General features: G+C 36.6%; 2 protein-coding genes and 1 long non-coding RNA gene across 5 annotated transcripts in view; 1 reads left to right on the top strand and 2 right to left on the bottom strand.

The window, feature by feature from the left end:
* hk1 (hexokinase 1) overlaps window positions 1-9,032 on the bottom strand; it is an 18,510-nt gene extending 9,478 nt beyond the window's left edge. Inside the window, exons 1-3 of one of the 2 annotated variants that reach the window (XM_046834494.1) lie at window positions 8,903-9,032; window positions 6,229-6,314; window positions 3,568-3,730 (exon numbers count right to left, since the gene is read on the bottom strand). In XM_046834494.1, coding sequence (XP_046690450.1) covers window positions 3,568-3,730; window positions 6,229-6,291 — 226 coding nt within the window. In that variant the 5' untranslated portion in view covers window positions 6,292-6,314; window positions 8,903-9,032. Of the gene's footprint in view, window positions 1-3,567; window positions 3,731-6,228; window positions 6,491-8,902 lie in introns of those variants that run through there. The other variant, XM_046834486.1, reaches the window with a different exon arrangement.
* Window positions 4,564-12,541, top strand: LOC124375849. 2 transcript variants are annotated; one of them, XR_006923731.1, is made up of 3 exons: window positions 4,564-5,271; window positions 5,717-6,058; window positions 12,430-12,541. It is a non-coding gene; the product is annotated as an uncharacterized LOC124375849 (long non-coding RNA). The 2 variants fall into 2 exon arrangements; XR_006923729.1 differs by lacking the exon at window positions 12,430-12,541 and adding an exon at window positions 12,108-12,235.
* hkdc1 (hexokinase domain containing 1) lies at window positions 9,117-18,752 on the bottom strand. The gene is made up of 18 exons (XM_046834502.1): window positions 18,422-18,752; window positions 17,104-17,266; window positions 16,783-16,931; window positions 15,837-15,953; window positions 15,627-15,722; window positions 15,424-15,523; window positions 15,103-15,286; window positions 14,691-14,846; window positions 14,301-14,534; window positions 13,876-14,180; window positions 13,155-13,303; window positions 12,895-13,014; window positions 12,686-12,781; window positions 12,509-12,608; window positions 12,088-12,271; window positions 11,022-11,177; window positions 10,594-10,827; window positions 9,117-10,470 (listed from the first exon to the last, which is right to left on the bottom strand). Exons 1-18 carry the CDS (start codon window positions 18,482-18,484, stop codon window positions 10,332-10,334), a joined length of 2,745 nt encoding a protein of 914 aa, XP_046690458.1. The 5' UTR covers window positions 18,485-18,752; the 3' UTR covers window positions 9,117-10,331.

Below are 18,752 nucleotides of genomic sequence, written 5' to 3'. Positions count from 1 at the left end.
TTCACAAAACTGTTTAGTACCTACACATGCCACTTTTGTCTTCAGTAATGAATGTGTATTGACAAAGGAAATAGGCCTGATTATCAGAGTTAATAAAGCCAAGGAATCACCTACATGGCTGACTTGATGGCATACATTGTGATGCATTATTTATTAAAAAAGGTACTCTCGATGGAAGCTTAATTATTGATGATAGCTGTGTTTCTTTGAGGTATTGGCTGTCTACACACAACCCACTGTACCTTTTGGCAATTGATCCTTTCCAAGTGACAGTAAAACTGTGATAAATATATCTGTGAATAATGAACCTAAAAGAACAGTTGACAGAAATAGTAGTCCAGGAATCATTGCATGTTCTTTGTAACCTACACCACTTGCATAGTTCCTTCTCAAAGATGCTTAGTGTGCCCAGATTAACAACATTTGTGCAGTACTTGTTGCCAAGCAACAACCAAAATGTTATACAGGGTAGTTTGGCCATTCTTTAAACTGGATGTTGACTTTCTTAGGGTTTTAATATGACTATGCTTGTTCGAGTGATCACTTGTGTAATGTTATGTCAAGCCATTCGTATGTAAGTGTGTTGTTATATAAGATTGGCTCAGACATGCTATACATGCCAGTGGAGGGATGCAAAATGTTAATCTGTAACCCTTTTAGTATAAAAATCTATTAACCGATGGTTAAATAATGTATTTTTTATTTTTTTTTGCAAATGTTCAGTATAAATAAAATGTCTTTATCTCATTTTTTTTATAAGGCACTAAGATTTGGCTGGACTGGTTGTGAAACGAACACAGTGATAGACATCTGCAATTCTCTTTTGTGCAGCTGCCCTGGTGTGTCATGTTCAAACCAGACTTTCACAACAGGAGACAGTATCTTCTATGTTATGCTTGAGTTTTGTTGCTGTTCATTTAATTCACTTGGTCTAAAGTCAAATTGAATTTCAGTGATATTGATTTGAGCCTAACATAACAAATCCTAGAATCTATTTTTTTTTCTAATCCTCTAGACAGAAATCTAACACTCATGATATAGTGTAAATGAATAAGAAATGAAAACCAAGTCCAAGTGTGTGAAATATTGCGGCTAAAACTGCACTGTCACTTTCTTGATCATTATTTACTGTAGAGATTCTGTTCCGTAGAAAGCATTATAGCATACGGCAGCACTGAGGAGGACTGAGTGCTCCTAAAAAAACATAAGCTGTTAAATAGCATATTTAATTTTCAATTACATACTTTACTGTTCTAAGAACTAAAGTGCTCTGGAAAGGTTGCACACTGGATTTATAGTGTACTGTGTAAAATATAGTAAAATGTTTTTTGTGCATCGACAGAAGCATGGCACACCAAATAGTGTAAAAAAAAATAGTGGGACCCAAAATAGTGTATTATGCGGTAAATAGGACATATGACACTAGACTAGTGCAGGGGCCATACATACCGTTTGCAATGGTAGGCAGCTTATCATTCTTAAAGACTAGGTCTCCTTGTACTGTTAGTTTACTGATACATGATACCACAAGGGGGCTCTTTGAACTATAAAAATAACGTGACTGACCATGGCTTTTATATGTCAAGCATTTATTGTTCATATCCTGAGCTCTTCCCCTTTTATAGCCTCCACATACATAAAGACCTCAACTTCATAAACCCCAGGCACCTGATCAGTAGTTTATATATATATATATATATATATATATATATATATATATATATATACATATACATACATACATACATACATACACACACACACAGTATATATAAAATATAAAAGAGAGAATTTTTAGGCATCTGCTACATTTTCCTTAGTTAGTAATGGTTTCCTTTACATTACCCTTGTTTAGCTTCTGATATAGCATTCAGTGCATGAGAGCTATACCAGTGTGTTACTTTTACGAATGCTTAGCATCCAGCATTTGTACTGTTGAGCAGCATTATAGGTCTGACCTCAAAAGGACAAAGTGCTTTTTTGGAAACCATGTATTTAAAAAATCTTGCATTATAGATGGGGCATACTGGGTTATGAATATAATGCATCTAAAAACAATTTTATTGTCTACTGAAATCTAATTTACATAACTAGTATGTATAGTAAACTAGTATAAAATGTCTGAAATACGAATTCAAAATAATCTTAAGGGTGAAGTGATTTATTTCCACTTCCCTGGTAAATATATTCACATGGGTAATGTATATTAACATGGAATAGCATATATTTATATATTTATATAAACTATCCACAAGAGTAAATAAAGAAGGTTTTTTTAAATTAAGAAACTAATGGATATAAAACAAAAATGATAATTTCAGGGTTTGTTTTAATCAATATGGTCACTAAAGGCACATGGCATGTGAGAAGGCATATGTAAGCATGTAAATAGTTCACAGAGTATGGAAATTGTAAAATGGGTGACCAGTGACGTAGATCCATGCTGTTGCAGGTCATGAACGCTGGTGTCATTACATTACATGGGAACTCCAGTACATGAGAAGTATCAAGTATTCTTTGCCACTTTATGTCTACCCTGTGCCAACATGTTTACAAACAAAGGTATACTTGTTCAGCTGGTTTTCTCAACAGCCCTGAATAACTTGTCATTGTTAAAACACCAGATGTAATGAAATGTTCCTTGGGCACATGGGTTTTATAGTTAATTGATTTCTGTCTATTCATGTCTTGCTGTTTACTGTCTGACTGTTTTATCAGTCAAGCCATACCAAATATCTGCTAGTACAAATGTTTGGCTGCAGGACACAACCCTGATTATAAACAAAGCTTGCTTTTATATTTGATCAGTAATGCTTTATTAAATTATTAAAAATACAGATAATCTGTCAGGTCTACTCTAGGAACTTAGCTGTTATGCACTAGTTTAACGGGTTTTAGCTGTCCACAAAAATCTATATCCCATATATTTTACTTGATTCCCTTATGTATTATTTATGCACTTATGCGGTAAATGTCCTGGAGAGTGAACCCATATACGCTAATTCATATGCCATTAAATAGATTCCACACAACATGACCAAATGCTTGCAGACATGTGAACAGCCCCATGTATTGACTTTACCTAAGCTAGTGTCAAAAATGTTGAAGCACACAGAACACAATGATTTTGTATCCTGTAGCTTCACAGGAATTAAGAAAACTAAACATGTTCCAGCATGATTTTGCACAAAGTGAGGTCCTTAAAGACATGATTTGCCATGATTGGAAGAACTAGAGTTGTCTGCACATGTCCCTGACCTCAACCCCCTCAAAACACCTCCAGGATCAATTCAAATGACAACTGCACCCCAGGTCTCCTTGCCAAAAAGTTAATCAATATGCACAAATTTCTTTTATCTTTTGTAAGCCTTTCCAGAATAGTAGAGGCTGTTATTTTGACCAAGGGTGGGGGAACTAAATCTAGAATGGCAGTGTGTTCACAAACATTTGTCCAGATAGCGTCCTCTGGTATGATGAGAATGCTTCTGGCTACATATTTAAAGTAATAATTGTGCATTTGCTTAATTCTGAGGTGAGTTTTTTGTGATTTTTAGACACTGGTCTCACCTGAGCCATCAGGAATGGACCTGACGAAGGTGGGCAGCATTTTAACAGTGGCTGTAGCATTGGCGTCACGACTCAGCCCTTTCTCCAGCTCCATGCGAAAGCGGGACATGACGTCTCGCAGTGTCTCATCAGAGAAGCGCATGGAGTACAGGTACTTATCAATCTAGCAGAGAAAAAAATGCAGTTAATTATTTTTTGTTTAAAAATAAATAATATAAAATATACATAATATAAAATAAATAACATCATAAATCTTGTGCAACATAAAAGTTTTTTATTAATTATGTCATGATATCCAATGATATTATCTGGGTTTATAGTGTTTTTTCAGGCCTGTAAACCATTACTTGTTTTTTAATAGGATCCCAAAAAACACATATATGTAAAAAAAATATATATACTCCCAAAACAGCCCTTTACTTCTGAATAAAATATGAAAATGGCCATTAACATCTAATATGGGAATGATCTTTGCAGGTGTTAGCACTCTCTCATATTAACAAATAAGAAATTCCTTTCTGGAATCACAGACTCTCTGCCCCATCATCTCCACTTGGTTTCTGTCATAGTAAAAGGATAATATACATGAATTCAGAATATTTATTCATTAGTACGTTAAATAACACCGTACTTATGGTATAGTGTTTTTTACAATAACAAAATGATACTTACTAATGCTTATTTTTCCATAATATTTTATAATTTAGGATAATGTCTCTTTCACAGTGGTAAGGAGCCTAATGGTAGCCAAGCATGTAGGTAATTAGTCTCAAAAACAGATGACACTCAGCACAAACACTGCTCATTATGGTGGACCACACAGTTGAAACATTGTTATTCAGAGAAGGAAACTAGACATTTAATAGCTAATTTGAATCTTTTTTAAACATGCCAGTTGAAAAAATAAATATATATATATATATATATATATATATATATATATATATATATATATATATATAAAATTATATTGTGGAGATTTAGTAGACCCTTGAATAGACCACCACCAGGTTTTGCTGATTCATGTTATCACTGTGTTGTAGTAATGGGGGTTTCTCAGGCCTGGTTGCTATGGGAGATTGAGGCTGGTTTCTGCATTAAAAGTATTAGCTGAAGTATTTGAATTGCAAGGTTTAATGGACACAGGCTTTACATTGTTGGCTGAATGCTTGATACATATGCATATTTAAATACCTGATTTTAAATACAGAATTCTGCTTGTATAATAGGATTGTAGGGGTTAAACAAAAATTAGAAATATGGCGCACTTTTGAAGGACAGACAGGTCAGGCCTTCAACTTTCAGGTTGTTCAAGCCTATTAGGACAGGATGGTGTGCATCGTGATCTATTGCGCAATAGATTCTAGTACATAAATAAAAGCTGAAAAATGGGCAATGACTGAGTAACGGTGAAATAAATGCCACTTTGAATACCATACATGCTTAGACTGTATTCTGTAACACCACCATATATTGTATGAAAATAATGCAATAGTGAAAAATAATCCTTTTTTTTTTTCTATGTTTTATTTGATGGTCAGATGTTTCTTAAAGAACACAGTTTGTGTTTAAAACACAAGAACAGATAAAAGTTTATGCTATAATTCAAAGCTGGGAGCGGTGATGTGGCACCCTGGTGGTCAGAAGTGTGAAGAAGCGTGGACTTTCCTGCAGCTAGTCACGTTTCTCCTGGCTGTTGTCATGGTAACCTCAGAGCTTTTTGCCTCTTACCTCTCACACCACCCTGTGTATTGAACACTTCTGGTCATATATAACAATATAATATGTTTGTCTGAGTTTATAACTCACACTATAACTAACTAACTAGATATAACTAACAACTTCCTCTTTGTCACAGCTTGAATGCATGTTACACAATGTAGGATGTCTGATACATTCCTTGAGGGACGGTATTAGCTAACAACTGTCTGCTTGTAGCTATCGATCCAAATGTATTTTTATATTTTAGTTTACAAAATGTTTCCCTAGCTCAAAACGTTTAGATTTTGCCACAGCTACAACCTTCAACATGTAGTGGAAAAGAAACTCATTAAACAGCATGTTTACATCAAATGCCAGAATTGTTTAATAGTGTGTCTTTACAACAGAACTCCAAGATTTGCTTTATGTTTGCATTCTTTTCTCGTAGCGCACCAGTGGGGGTTAAATAACCACTGCAGGTTTCTGCCGTGTTCGGGGGAGGGAGTCCTCCATTCTGCTGAAATTCTATACACCATGCTGGAGTATGTTGGAGGAGGGGTAACCGTTGCTCTCCCCTCAAGCTGTGTATAGCACACTATACAGCACACAGTGGAAAAACAATCCTGCTCACACGCCATCACAACTCATTGACATCCGCATCATGGTTTCAAGGACAATGCAGCACAGGCCTTCCTCAGTTATGCCCCTATGTGTCACTACCGACGTTCTCAAACCTGTCTGCCTCAACGTCAGTGTCACATTGCCTATGACGTATCATCTAGAGAAAGAGGTACGTGAGGCAGCGCGCATCTCACCACTCTGAGCCAGCGCGCATCTCACCACTCTAAGCCCACCTATAAACCCCGAAACACACTTGGGTGCTATATGGTGTCACGTGGCTTGATGGGCACCAGGTTGGAAAAATTCAGCCTGTTTCATAGGCTAGTAGATAACACTCACCTTTTTGACCTGATCATCCTTCAGCTCAGTGAAGTAGTAGGCCAGAAGCTGTGCGGCTATCATCCTGCTCCACTACTGTAGGGTTACTGAAATGGAAGAGGAAGTGTAGGCTTTCGAGTCCTTCAAAGCAAGGTCAAAGAGGCTTTATGTGGCTCAGAGGAGATGGTATAAATGCTAAAAATAATATGCCGGCATGTAATCCAAATGTAATATCTTCCAAATGTTATTTCTGTATTCTCTTTCTCTGCTCAGCATGTAATGCGCTTACATTAGATGCAGCAGCGGCTGGGATGGGGACTGGATTAAGCCCTGCCCATTTCCTTCTTTGTTATTGGCTGAGCTTGACAGTCAGTCTCCCCCCATTTCTTCCTTTCTCTGGCACTCATACACTGCCCCTCCCTTTCTTTCTCACTTCCTTGCTTTTCTCTACTTCCTTGTCTATCTTCATCTCTCATTGGAGGGAAGCAGGGCCTAAGTATTTCCGTGTGGGAGGGGGAATGTCACGTAGAGCACATTTCTCGGACGCCATTGGTTAGATAGAGCTGAGGCAGTTTCCCCCATAGCCCTCATTCTCTCCTCCATGCAGTGAAGGGCATGCCTCGTAGAGGTTATAGAGGCGTGCCTTCTTCAAATTCTGTCAAGTAATACTGTTAACAAAAACCATAGTAATGAAGACATTCCAACTTAACAAGTGTGAAGCATCTAATGCCAATATGTAAAGAAAGCTATATTTATAGTCAATAAGAGAGCCAGTTTTAGACGGCCAGTTACCCAAGTAAAAAGGTTAAGAAGAAAGGTAAATAACAGCTGGGCTTAAAAAAAAAAAAAAAAAAAAAAAAAAGAACGAACAGAACGAGGCTTACTTGAACTTCTTTTCCCCTTTAGGAATAAGTATAAAAAATGAAAGCAATATTCTAAGCAACTGCCAGATTTCACATCAGACATGGACAAATTAAATGTAAACTTGTTTTTTATACACATCTAAGCTATGCAAAATAGGTTCTTTTAAAAATGTGAAGAAGACATACATTTGTTTTACTAAAACAGATGACTAAAGGATAAAGCTTATATTATGAAGTTAAAGATACTGAATGAATTTAAAGGTCAGGAGAAGCAGGCGAAGGAATAAAATAAGCATTTCCTGTAAGTGCCAATAGTTAGAGTGTTGCAACATTCATTCATTGTAATGAGCAACATATATATTTTATATTTGTCTTCTTTTTAATAAGTTAAAATTTATCCTATTTATTGCTTAGTCCTACTACTGGTAATAATTCCTCAGGCCATTTCTTTGATATTTTTGTTCTTTACAGTTACAGGAATTCTTTATTGATGAAATTAATGACATCAGGCAGTAGTGAAATCCTGTGCAATAGTCCTAATCAGTTATTTTGGCAGATGGAACATAAGTCATCATAGTTGTCCTACAAATCTCTTTTTTATGACTCATTTCCTGTACCTCCAATTCAGTTACAGTATATAGAAAATCTTTGACTGAATGGTGCTGGTTTTTAGGCAGTTACAAATTCACTGACAAATCACAGGCTAAGAATGTTTATTGTGTTTGCACAGATTTGATTAAGAAAGTGACTAGAGCAATTACTGGGGGGATTTTATAGTAACTCACATGTGAGGTGCAACAAATAAGTAAAACACTTATTCATGCATCCTGAGAGCAATGAAATGAAATGCCTTGAGCAAACAATTCATTCTCAAGAGTAAACAGACTGGGTAAAACTTTTCTCTTGGTTCTTTTACAGAGAGTCACATTTTAAGCTGAAACAATGTCATAAAAACAGCATCTTTTATTTTATAGAATTGTTCAATATTGGTAACATCTTTGAATATTTTTGTACTTTTTACAGAATTTAATTAAAATAATAAAAGTCCAAAAGTGGTGCATATTTCTTAAACTCAAAAGCAGGCCTTTAAATCAGGTAAGATAACTATTTTGGTGTGTTTAAACTAACTTGAAGATTGAGGGGGGAAAAAAAAGACTTTAAATGAACCTGATAACACAGAATTTTGCAATAGCAAAAATTATTTTTAATATTTTGGGGTAAAAATAAAGAAGCAAGTGCACAATAAACATCGTATTTTAGAAATGCAAACTATTTCAATTTGGCCTTGCAATGAATTCAGCATTGCTTTAAAGACAACAACCTTATTGTAAGATGTTTGAGGAAAAAAAGCACCTTATTTGTCCTTTTACACATTATGAATATGACTTTATCTGGAGGGATTTATCAACAAATACATGCAAAGCACCTTATTATATTTTTACCAAACAAAACCAAAATCAATATGTATACAATAATTAGCAATAGTAGGTAGCTATACAATGTTTATGTATCTATTTAACTATCATTAATTATTGAAATTATTTAAAAAATGTAGATTAATTTTATTTAAGAAAGAACAGCAAATGTAGCTTCAGTTATCCTAAAATGTTATGGTGGATTGTTATGAATTAAAGAAATAATCTGCACACACATTGAATAATTGAATAGGTAGAAGCTATATGCAGTTTGCTGCCAAGACAGAACCAATGACTGGCTTGTAGACGTTTCCTGCTGCTGTCCTAATTTACACAATTTATCATGTACAATTATCCATAAAACATCTTTTTAAAACAAGGTCTATTAAGCAACTAAGACATATAACATATACCTACATGTGGTAAAATCTCAATTTTCTTATCGCTATCCATGGTTGAAAACTGGTAGTCCAACAAGTAAATTAGATAATCCAAAGTCAGGGTGAACCACTTTGCTCCTTGAGAAAGGATTCAAAGGGATTTAAGCAATGGCACTTACATAATCAAACCATGTCACTAGAACTGTTCTGAGCGAAGTTGTTTAACATCTGCAGAATCACGCATGCTCTAATGAAATTTCATTGACAATTTTTATTGACAGCGGTTTAAAACACAGAAAAAGGCGATGGACAAAAAAAAAAAAGACAAACAATACAAATAGTCGACCAGTTTGAATATTAGATGTGAATATCTGAACAGTGTCATGGGATGTAACTAAAATGTACCATTTATGAATGACTTTCCTCCCAGAACATGTGTAGTACAGTGACTATAAACACTAAGGAATGATAAGCCTATAAGGAGTGCTAAAATCCACTGTTAATAAACTATCAAAACCACATTAAACTCTTTTACTGACAGATCTTTCAACTAATAATTAACGATGCAGCACCAAGCTAAAGACTCAGCGGGGGCTCATGCATGCATACTTTTCTATGTAAGATATACAGTATAATCTCAGCTGTAAGCTTTGTCTCTTTGCCAGATAAATTGGTTAGCATTAGCAAGCAGGATTAACATGAGTAGTTTTTTCTTTACAGCAGCTGACCTGATTGAAGTATATCTGTATAAACCTACTGATGCTTAATTTAATAGATGGAGTTATTAATTTGTGCATATTGCAATATATGAACTTTTCATCATCTAATTAGCAGCTTTCAGAAGCATTTAGGAAACACAAGTTACCATTATTTGGAATACATTTTTAACTAAAAATTCAATATATGAATATCAATATGTTTAATGCCATTATAATTAAAGCATTTTACATTTTATAAATAAACTGTTCACAAGAAAAACTTGCCACTGGCTTGTGAACGAGAGCTTGTTCTTGGCAAGTCTAAATAAACTTGTGACATTCCAGTATTCAAAGCTACTTTCCGCTCTAGATGAGCCTTATTCGTGCTATTCTTCCTGCCTGCTCATGCAAACCGGGGGGGCTAGGCTACAAAAGAGGCAGTTACTCTCAGTGAAATAAGCTGCACAGCTGACAACCTGAGAAGGTTTTTGAAGTTAACTTCTTCTGTTTTATCTCCTGATTTGAATATTGATATACTTATGCATTTCATTATTAAACTGTGACAAAATAAATGAACAGGAAACTTTTTAATTAAATGTCTAGACAATAGTTGTCTAACAAAGCTCTTAAGATAAAGAAATTGTTCTAAATACTTCAAGAGGTAAATTCTTTATATTAATTATATACAGTTGGATAGCACTCAGGTTCCTTTGCTCCAGCTATGAATGCAAAATAATGGAAAAAAGAACACAGTGCACCTGAACATTCTTATGTTGTCTTACAAAACTGACGAGCCACAGCTGTAATAAGTGCTGCTCCCTTTCCACTGCCATCTTCAGACAGGATGAAATCCACCTCACACTTGGGGGCAAGTTCTTTCACTGTGTCTTTTAGAATTCTCGAAAAGCTGCAAAGAGGAAAAGAAGCAAAAAAGTAGTCACATTTTAAGTCATGATCCTGATGCTTACCCGAGTATCTGAATCAGGTTTAGGGAAAATCAAGAACCTATGCAATGATGTATTCTACTCACTGTGGATGGAGTTTGTAGAGTGTGCCATCCACACCCACTGTGATGTTGAGATGGTCCAGTCCTCGGTTCTCCCTGATTTTGTCTACAATAGCAGCCATCCCTGCACCACAGAGCTGTGCAGCTCGGGTTGACACAACACCACACACTTCCTTAACGATGATACTGTCATTGCATGTGCTGTTCAGACCCAAATGTTGGAGAATACATCTGACTTGCAGTAGCGCCAAACGGTCACTAGAGGATGCCATCAATTTCAGAGAAGAATATAGTATCAACCCATGATAACCATAATAAAACTGGCTATAACTAAGTTTATAAGATGTCTGATTACACTAAGAGAGATTTTATACAGTTGAAACTACCTGATCACTGTGGTAAAAAGGTTTAATATATTTAACTATATATGAATAAAGTATAAAGACATGTACCTTTCAATCTGTGAGAGAAACTTGGTCTCAAAAATGCCCCTTGTCTTAAGACACTCTGTAATATGGCCACGAAACAAAAGACCTCTTTTGGTGAGATCTATTAGAATCTGCCGGACAATTTCTCCTAGGTACATTCCACTGGTCATCTTCTCAAACCTGTGTGAACAAAAACATCTACAGTTAGCTTCAGTTTCCAGTTTCCAATATTTTGAAGGAAAGGAGTTTGGTATCGAAAACCAGGTTGTAAATAATGTAGGCTCATAATATATTGTCATGTACACTATAACAAATTAGAGAGGGCCAGTACTCTTATGATACACTGCCCCCGTGTGGACAAACACTTAACAGTCCCTAACCATTGCACATTAGGTACACTATATGGCGAAACTTTTGCAGATACCTGATCATTATTTGTTCCACAGAATTACAAAGTAAGACACACTGTTGTCTATAATGTCTAATATCATGCCCCTTTGTGTAAATCAAGACCCAAAATATGTGCTTTGCTAAGGCTTAAATGGAAGACCTTAAGCAGCTTGCAAAGGTCTCTCACTGAACTCCTTTGGGATTGGAGTGCTGACTGCATGCAAAGCCTACTTGTCTCCAACATCAGTGCCTGACCTCAATAAACCTCTTAATAAACCTGAATAAAAACTAATTCACAGCCACACTCCAAAGTCTAGTGGAAAGTTTAGAAGAATAGAGGTTATTATAACAGCAAAGGCAGACTAACTCTGGAAGGAAATGTTTGTCATGGATTTTATGTTTAAAAAATCAGAATGGGTTTTATTGTTGAGTGTGCTCACACACACACAATATTTGTTTTCTAGAAATTGTGGTTACAACAGTATATACATTGAAAAAAATGAAAGAAAGATTTTTAACACAAGGTACAGCCTGGATGACACATGCAAAATATACATTGACTTATTTACTTATACACATAGTAAAGGTTAATGTTTTCCCCATTTTTAATGAATTGGCCCATTTGATAAAAGTATAATGTGCAACTTAGTATGATATTAATATTAGATGTGTATGAATAAGCCATAACAGCCACTCTTACCTCTGTTTACCCACATTCAGGGAGCCGCTATCCACCTCCCGGTCAAACCGTGTCCGGATATCCTCAATGTTGTCGTTATCCCCAAAACCACCCCACTCAGTGTTCACACACATGTGCCCCTCATCCCCTTCCACTGTTTCAATGTTCTTCATGTGTTCCATGTAGCAAACGTTGCTGCCTGTTCCTGCATGGCCAAGAAAATCCAGGAAGCGTATTAGATTTTTTTTTTTATTTTGAAATATACTTTTCCCCAAACCTGCATTGTTGCATATACTGATAAAATTCTATATTTCCTGTTTAATATCTTGTACATTTTGTTTTGTGCTTGCATGCTTTCATTAGGAGCTGTTATGAACTGACAAGATTAAAGCACGGAGTGAGAAAGAATGCTTGTTTTGACAGAAGGAGATAAAATCCATACCAGCAATTAATCCAATTTCACAATTAGGATCTTCGTATGCACATGTCATCATCGTGCCAACCGTGTCGTTTACCACAGCAACAATATCAAGGTCAAATTCCTACACAAACAGAATTATTCAAATACTCTGATCATGATTTTTTTTTAATTACCATATATACAAATTTCATGTCTTACATTTCGTCTCTTAATGGCCTCTCTCAGCATGTCCACCACATCATTGCCCTCACAGTGAGTAGCTTTGAAACCTTTAGTCCAGCTCACCAGGATTCCCTTAAAGATTGTAAAGAATGTTTAATGCATCTCTCAATAATATTCTGTTTTCATAGTTATGATGTCAGCATCTCCATTGAGCCTCTGATAAGCAATGATAATGCTTCTGTTACCTTATCTATTCCAGTCTGTTTGCATGGGAATGAGAAGGTGAAGCCAAGGGGCAGGCAGGTGTTTTTCATCCCCATATAGTCCAAGAAATCTGAGATACAATGTACTATGTGGTCAAACAGCTGAAAAGAAAACAGAACATTTATTAGCTATAGCTTATATTTAATAATCACGACAAATACATTTTTATTAATCTAATTTGAAATAGTGTATGTGTGAGCTGATCGCTAGCATTGAAGTAAAAAAAGACATAAGTTTGCACCTCCTCTCCAGTGCCCTGCATGATTTCCAGTGGAATGGCATAAATCTTGTTATACATGCGCACAGATTTGCGAATTCCACTACGGATCTTCACCACCAGAACTCTGAAATTTGTTCCGCCCAGATCCAAGGCCAGGAATTTTCCCGTCTCTAAAGTAGGACCAGCAGTGATAAAATACATCAGTACACAAATCGCCCATTTAGATAAAAATTCCTAAAGGGATTTCCAACAGTGGGCCATGTCCTTCCTAGGCTAACAGGCTTTCTTTTGCCATAATTCTGTGTGTGTGTGTGTGTGTGTGTGTGTGTGTGTGTGTGTGTGTGTGTGTGTGTGTGTGGCTATTAGTGTGAGAAAAATAGCTATTAGAATGTGTAAGAAACAATGTGATAATGTGGAAACATTTCTAGCCCTTCTTTGTCTTAGTGTTTACTCTCTTAATTAAGACAAATGTAGTGGTAATTTGTAAATAAATTGCAAACATAGATTTAACTTAGACTATTTACTTTTTGGGAAAATATTTAAAGCCACATTTCTTTGGATATTTGTCACATGCACAGTGCACAACACAGGGTGTATGAGGCAATTACGGTACATTTAGGTATTAGGTATTAATTCTATTTATATTTATATAATTATATTGAATATATTTAGGTATAAGGTATAATTGCAAGAAACATTTAAAAATGTATAATCTTGTTCTTAAAACTAAATATTTTTTCACCTGTGCCATCTGGAGTCCTGTAAACATATGAGGGCAGCATTTTGACTGAAGCAGAGCCATGAGAGTCCTTTCTGAGGCCACGCTCCAACTCCACTCGCATCTCATCTTTAACTTGTTGGAGTTGTGTGGGGCTGAGGGTGAATTCTGCTAGTGTGCTGTCAATCTCTTTGCGCTGTGATGCCAAACGTTGGGCAACCGCAGTCACCATGGCTGCCCCTTTCCCACTGCCACTCTCCGACAGCACAAAACGGACATGGCACTCAGGCACCAGGCGGCGCACCACTTTATGGAGCCTCTTCGCATACCTGCAAAATGTATTTACAATACAGAGACCAACATCTTGTAAATCCAGCACCTGTGCATATTGAGTCAAGTTTATTTGTTTGAAATAAAAACGACTGCAAGGAGCAAACAAGCTATCATACTGAGGATGAGTCCGGTAGACAGTTCCATCCACTCCAACGGTGGTCCTTAGCGTCTTTAGCTTCTTGTTCTCCCGGATGCGTGTGAGGATGGCAGCCAATGCAGCAGCACACAGGTTAGCTGACCTGAAGGACACAATGGTGCAAACATGCTGAACGGCAATGCAGTCATTCTCTGTGGGAGTGAGACCCAGCTCTGTAAGGATTTCCTTAGTGTTCTCCAGCCCGTTTTTGTACCTAGAAGAAGACACCAGATAAATGAAACTCCATATATGATCACCCATATTAATAGATTTTAATAAATTCATTGCATATAGATTAGCAGAGATGGTTTAATCTTGAACTGAAACTTAAATATAGTGCCAAGAACGACTAAAAAAATCTCTCACTTACTCTTCTATCATGCAGACATGCTTAGTTTGAAATCTCCCTTTAGTACGAAGAGAATCTGAAACCCTTCCTTTAAACAGCAGGCCACGTTTAGCCATCTTTAACAGGATGAGCCTCACCAGCTCTCCCATGTACATCCCACTCACCATCTTCTCAAACCTTATGGAGATATAAGCATGTAAATTATTCGTAAATATAATCTTGACTGAGATTGACTTTTCTAAATGAGCACCAATATTTCTATTCCTACTTCTGCTTTGTCCAATGACATTGTAAGCAACAATTTTGAAGAAGCTGTGGAGTAGAAGAAAGTGGCATTTTAAAGAAAAAAGGCATTGGATGTGATGTGACTGGATTTTGTTTACTGTCTATAGCTACTAAATTGAAACCCTTTATAAAACCCTTAAAACCTCACAGTTGTTTTCCAGGGTTGATGGAGGCGGCATCAATTTCCTGATCAAAACTTGTAATAAAATCATCCAGTGCCCCGTCATCTCCAAACGCTCCCCACTCTGTACTGATGCACATCCTGCCCTCGTCTCCCTCCACCAGGTCAATGTGTCTCATCTCCTCCATGTAGCATGCATTAGTGCCTGTACCTGAGGGAAAAGACAGAAAACAGTTTTTTTTAATTGTACGTTTTAATTTCACATCTAAACTCCAGGTAATGATGGCACATGCTTGCTGATCTGATTGTAGTTCAGGTAATATTCAGACATGGTCACTATGGTCTCACCTATAATAACTCCGACCTCACAGTGCTGGTCATCATATCCACACGTCATCATGGTCCCCACTGTGTCATTGACCAGCGCCAGAACATCCACATCAATCCCCTGTTCTCATACACAACACTGACTTTTAAAATGCTTTATAGGCATGTTCTCTAAATATTTATCTAATTATAAACTATATTATTTTTTAAAGTTTCTTTCATACCTTAACTTTGCTGATAGACTGCCTCAGTAACTCTACCACATCAGCACCTTTGACACCTCTGGCCTTGTAGTCCTTTGACCATGAGAGCAACATACCCTACATCATAGTAACACAGTATTAGTAATAATAATAATGTGGTTTGAGAAATTATACAAATATTGGCACATAAGTACAAAATTCCTAGAGCTGTGTGCCCTTGCTGCTTTGTACCTCATCAAGTTTAGACTGGAGACAGGGGAATGAGAAGGTGAAGCCCAGTGGAATCTTCTGATTTATCTCATTGTTCTTCATGAAGGTTTTTAAAGACTCTGCCACGTGATCGAAAAGCTGTAAGACATAAAAAGTAGAAGAAGGGTCAATTATTTGGCTGAATGGAAATATAAAATAATTGCTCTGCCAGTATATAATAAAATTACTTTAGAAAACATGCCACACATGTAACGGGTGAAATATGCTGCGCTTCCTTTAGGAGCATAGCGGTATTTTGAGAAAAGACCGGCACAGCATTTTTCCGGTATTACTGCGTGTGTGGAGACCGAGGATTATGTCCTTATTATTTTCTGATGCTCATTTCTAAGTTTCTTTGACTAACCCTTAACACTGTTGCCAAGAAAAATAAAAAAGCACGAGTTTTGGAAACCTGTCTGTGCTTATATGATTTCTGTTGCAACTGGAGTTAGAACTCGAGCTATCCCTTCACCCAGACTCAACGCGCTACAACAGCTTGTATCTAAACAGTAGCCGACCAAGTAAGTCATTGTTTACTGTCTTCCTCCTTCCTTTCACAACTATTTCTCTCAGGAGTTTATCTTTTGGCATCGTCGTGCGTTTAAAAAAAAAAACATTTTTTCTCCCGAAGCCGTGCAGCTCAGAACACAGGTGAGGTGCGTTTTTTCGTTTCCGTTCGGAAATTTCATTGATCAAATGTTATATGTCGCTCAATTTTTTGTTTGTGAAACCGGGAAAAACCCAGGAAAAATTCATAAATTAGCCGCTTCGTTGTTTAAGCCGCGGGGTACAAAACGTAGGAAAAAAGTAGCGGCTTAAAGTCCGAAAAATACGGTACTTGCTAAAATTCTTTGTTTCAATAAAAAAATACATTTTAACTGTATGCCATCTCAGTCACTAAATGTTACATTTGCAATGAAGTACGTACATCTGTTCCTCTTCCATTAAGAACCTCCACAGGAACTGGAAAAGTCTGGCTTTTCATCTGCACTTTCTTTTTCCCGTCCTCAGATACCTTGACCTGTAGAACTTTGAACTTGGAACCACCAAGATCTAGTGCCAGGAAGTCACCCTTCTCTAGATGTGCCACAGACAAACAACACCATTTTTCAAAATTTGGGCGGATTATTTATACAACAGAGCATTAGATGTGATTTATCATTAAATGTGATTGTACTGTATGTTGTTAAGTTTGACTGTGCTTAAGTACATTAATATGGCATTTAACTCTTGGAAGCGTGATGTGTACCTGAGCCATCAGGAGTCGAGCGGACGTGTGTGGGTAACATTTTGACTGTCGCAGCAATGTTGCTTTCTTTCGACAGACCTTTCTCCATTTCTACACGGAAACGAGACTTAATGTCCAAGAGCTGTTCATCAGACAGACGCATGGCATATAGAAACCGGTCAACCTGTGAAAAAAAATGATAAATAAACAAATCATTTCATTAGCAGGGTTGTAGGAGTCGACTCTGGTGTTGGACTTGAATCCAGTAACAAAAATATTTTCTGTATCAAATTGCATTTGTGTAGGATTTAATTCCACTTGGGGTTAGACTTGGGCAGTGGGCTCGAGAAATATGGTGTGGGGCTACAGTGTGTTTTTCATCTTTTCATTCTGCATGCTGTCTACCAGAGTGTAGGTTCTTTCATCTAGTAAACATGGTCTAATCATTAGCACAATGTATGAATGAATGAACTAGTGGAAGTAAAGAGAAGAATTTGAAGTTTTTAGTTATAGACTTGATAACTGCTCTATATCGAATTTGAACATATTTGCATTTCTCCTGTTTTGTTCTTAATGGCACCACATCCTCTAGTCCAAAGCTTTCAAATGAAATCATCTGCAATGAAAAAGCCTACATTTCCATTACTTATTAACAGTGTTATTCCTGTGTGACTTTGACACTTATGCCATTTCATAGTTATCTGGAAAAAGTGTTGGATGAGTAATAAGAGTGAAAAGTCATAGCGGTAGTGATTTAGGCATTGATTATAATTATTACTTATCAAATGATAACGTGGGTGTGTCTATCACAAGGCTAAAAGAGCAATCAGAAAGACAGTATCTGAAACCATATTTTCACCAAACAAAGAAAATAAATAATTATCTCTCATTGAACTTTATATATAGCAAGATATATATTTGTTTATTCCTTTCTAAAAATAAGGCTGCAAATGAGAAAGTTGGCAGAGAGGGCAAGGTCCTTAGTTTACACGTGTTGGGTTGGCTTTCCACACAACTAAGATATGAGACATAGGAAAGTTAATGATTCGCCGGAGCACTTCAGAACCATATTCACTTCCAGCATCAGACGACTGGCTCAGAACGATGTGACTGGCTTTCAGAGCAGTATGATTATAGTAACGCAACCTGCTGTTTGATTTATGCAAGAGAATGCAAAAACAGTTTGCAAACTAAAAATAGTTCCTTGTAAATTTACATGTAATGGAAGAACCACAAATTCAAAAGTATGCATACCTGCAAATAGTAACATTTCACATTAATTTAAAATAAATCAAAATATTTTTTAATAAGTTTGCAAGGTTTTAAAAAAAAGATATACCTTTTTGATTTGATCCTCCTGTAGCTTGGTGAAGTAAAAAGCCAACAAGTGCACGGCGAACATTGTGCAATATCTCACGATCACACAGGTGCTTTTGATATTGAATTAAAAACACAAGAAATCCTTACACATTCGATTTGCAAAAATCCTTCCTAAAAACTTTTCGTCCCAAGTCTTGCGCCTGTGTAAAGTTTTCTTCCGTTAAAGCGGTGTTCTCCAGCCAAGTCTTATCTGTGCATGAGATTAAAGTTTTTTACAATTAGACCTGCTGTTCCTCTGAGAGTGCGTTAAGAGCGCTTCCTTTCCTGTCGTCCCCTCCCTCCTCAAGCTA

The sequence above is a fragment of the Silurus meridionalis genome, chromosome 2, assembly GCF_014805685.1.
Source record: "Silurus meridionalis isolate SWU-2019-XX chromosome 2, ASM1480568v1, whole genome shotgun sequence".
In the NCBI taxonomy this organism is placed as follows: Eukaryota; Metazoa; Chordata; class Actinopteri; order Siluriformes; family Siluridae; genus Silurus; species Silurus meridionalis.
This window is presented reverse-complemented; position numbering and strand designations above follow the sequence as displayed.

What these genes read in the sequence shown, in the direction of transcription:
- hkdc1 (XM_046834502.1), bottom strand. Translation starts at nt 18,484, where the DNA reads ATGTTCGCCGTGCACTTGTTGGCTTTTTACTTCACCAAGCTACAGGAG. An exon ending in ATCAACCCTGGAAAACAACT is followed by an intron (nt 14,847 to 15,102) that starts GTGAGGTTTTAA and finishes TATCTCCATAAG; the next exon opens with GTTTGAGAAGATGGTGAGTG. An exon ending in GTCTACCGGACTCATCCTCA is followed by an intron (nt 14,181 to 14,300) that starts GTATGATAGCTT and finishes TACATTTTGCAG; the next exon opens with GTATGCGAAGAGGCTCCATA.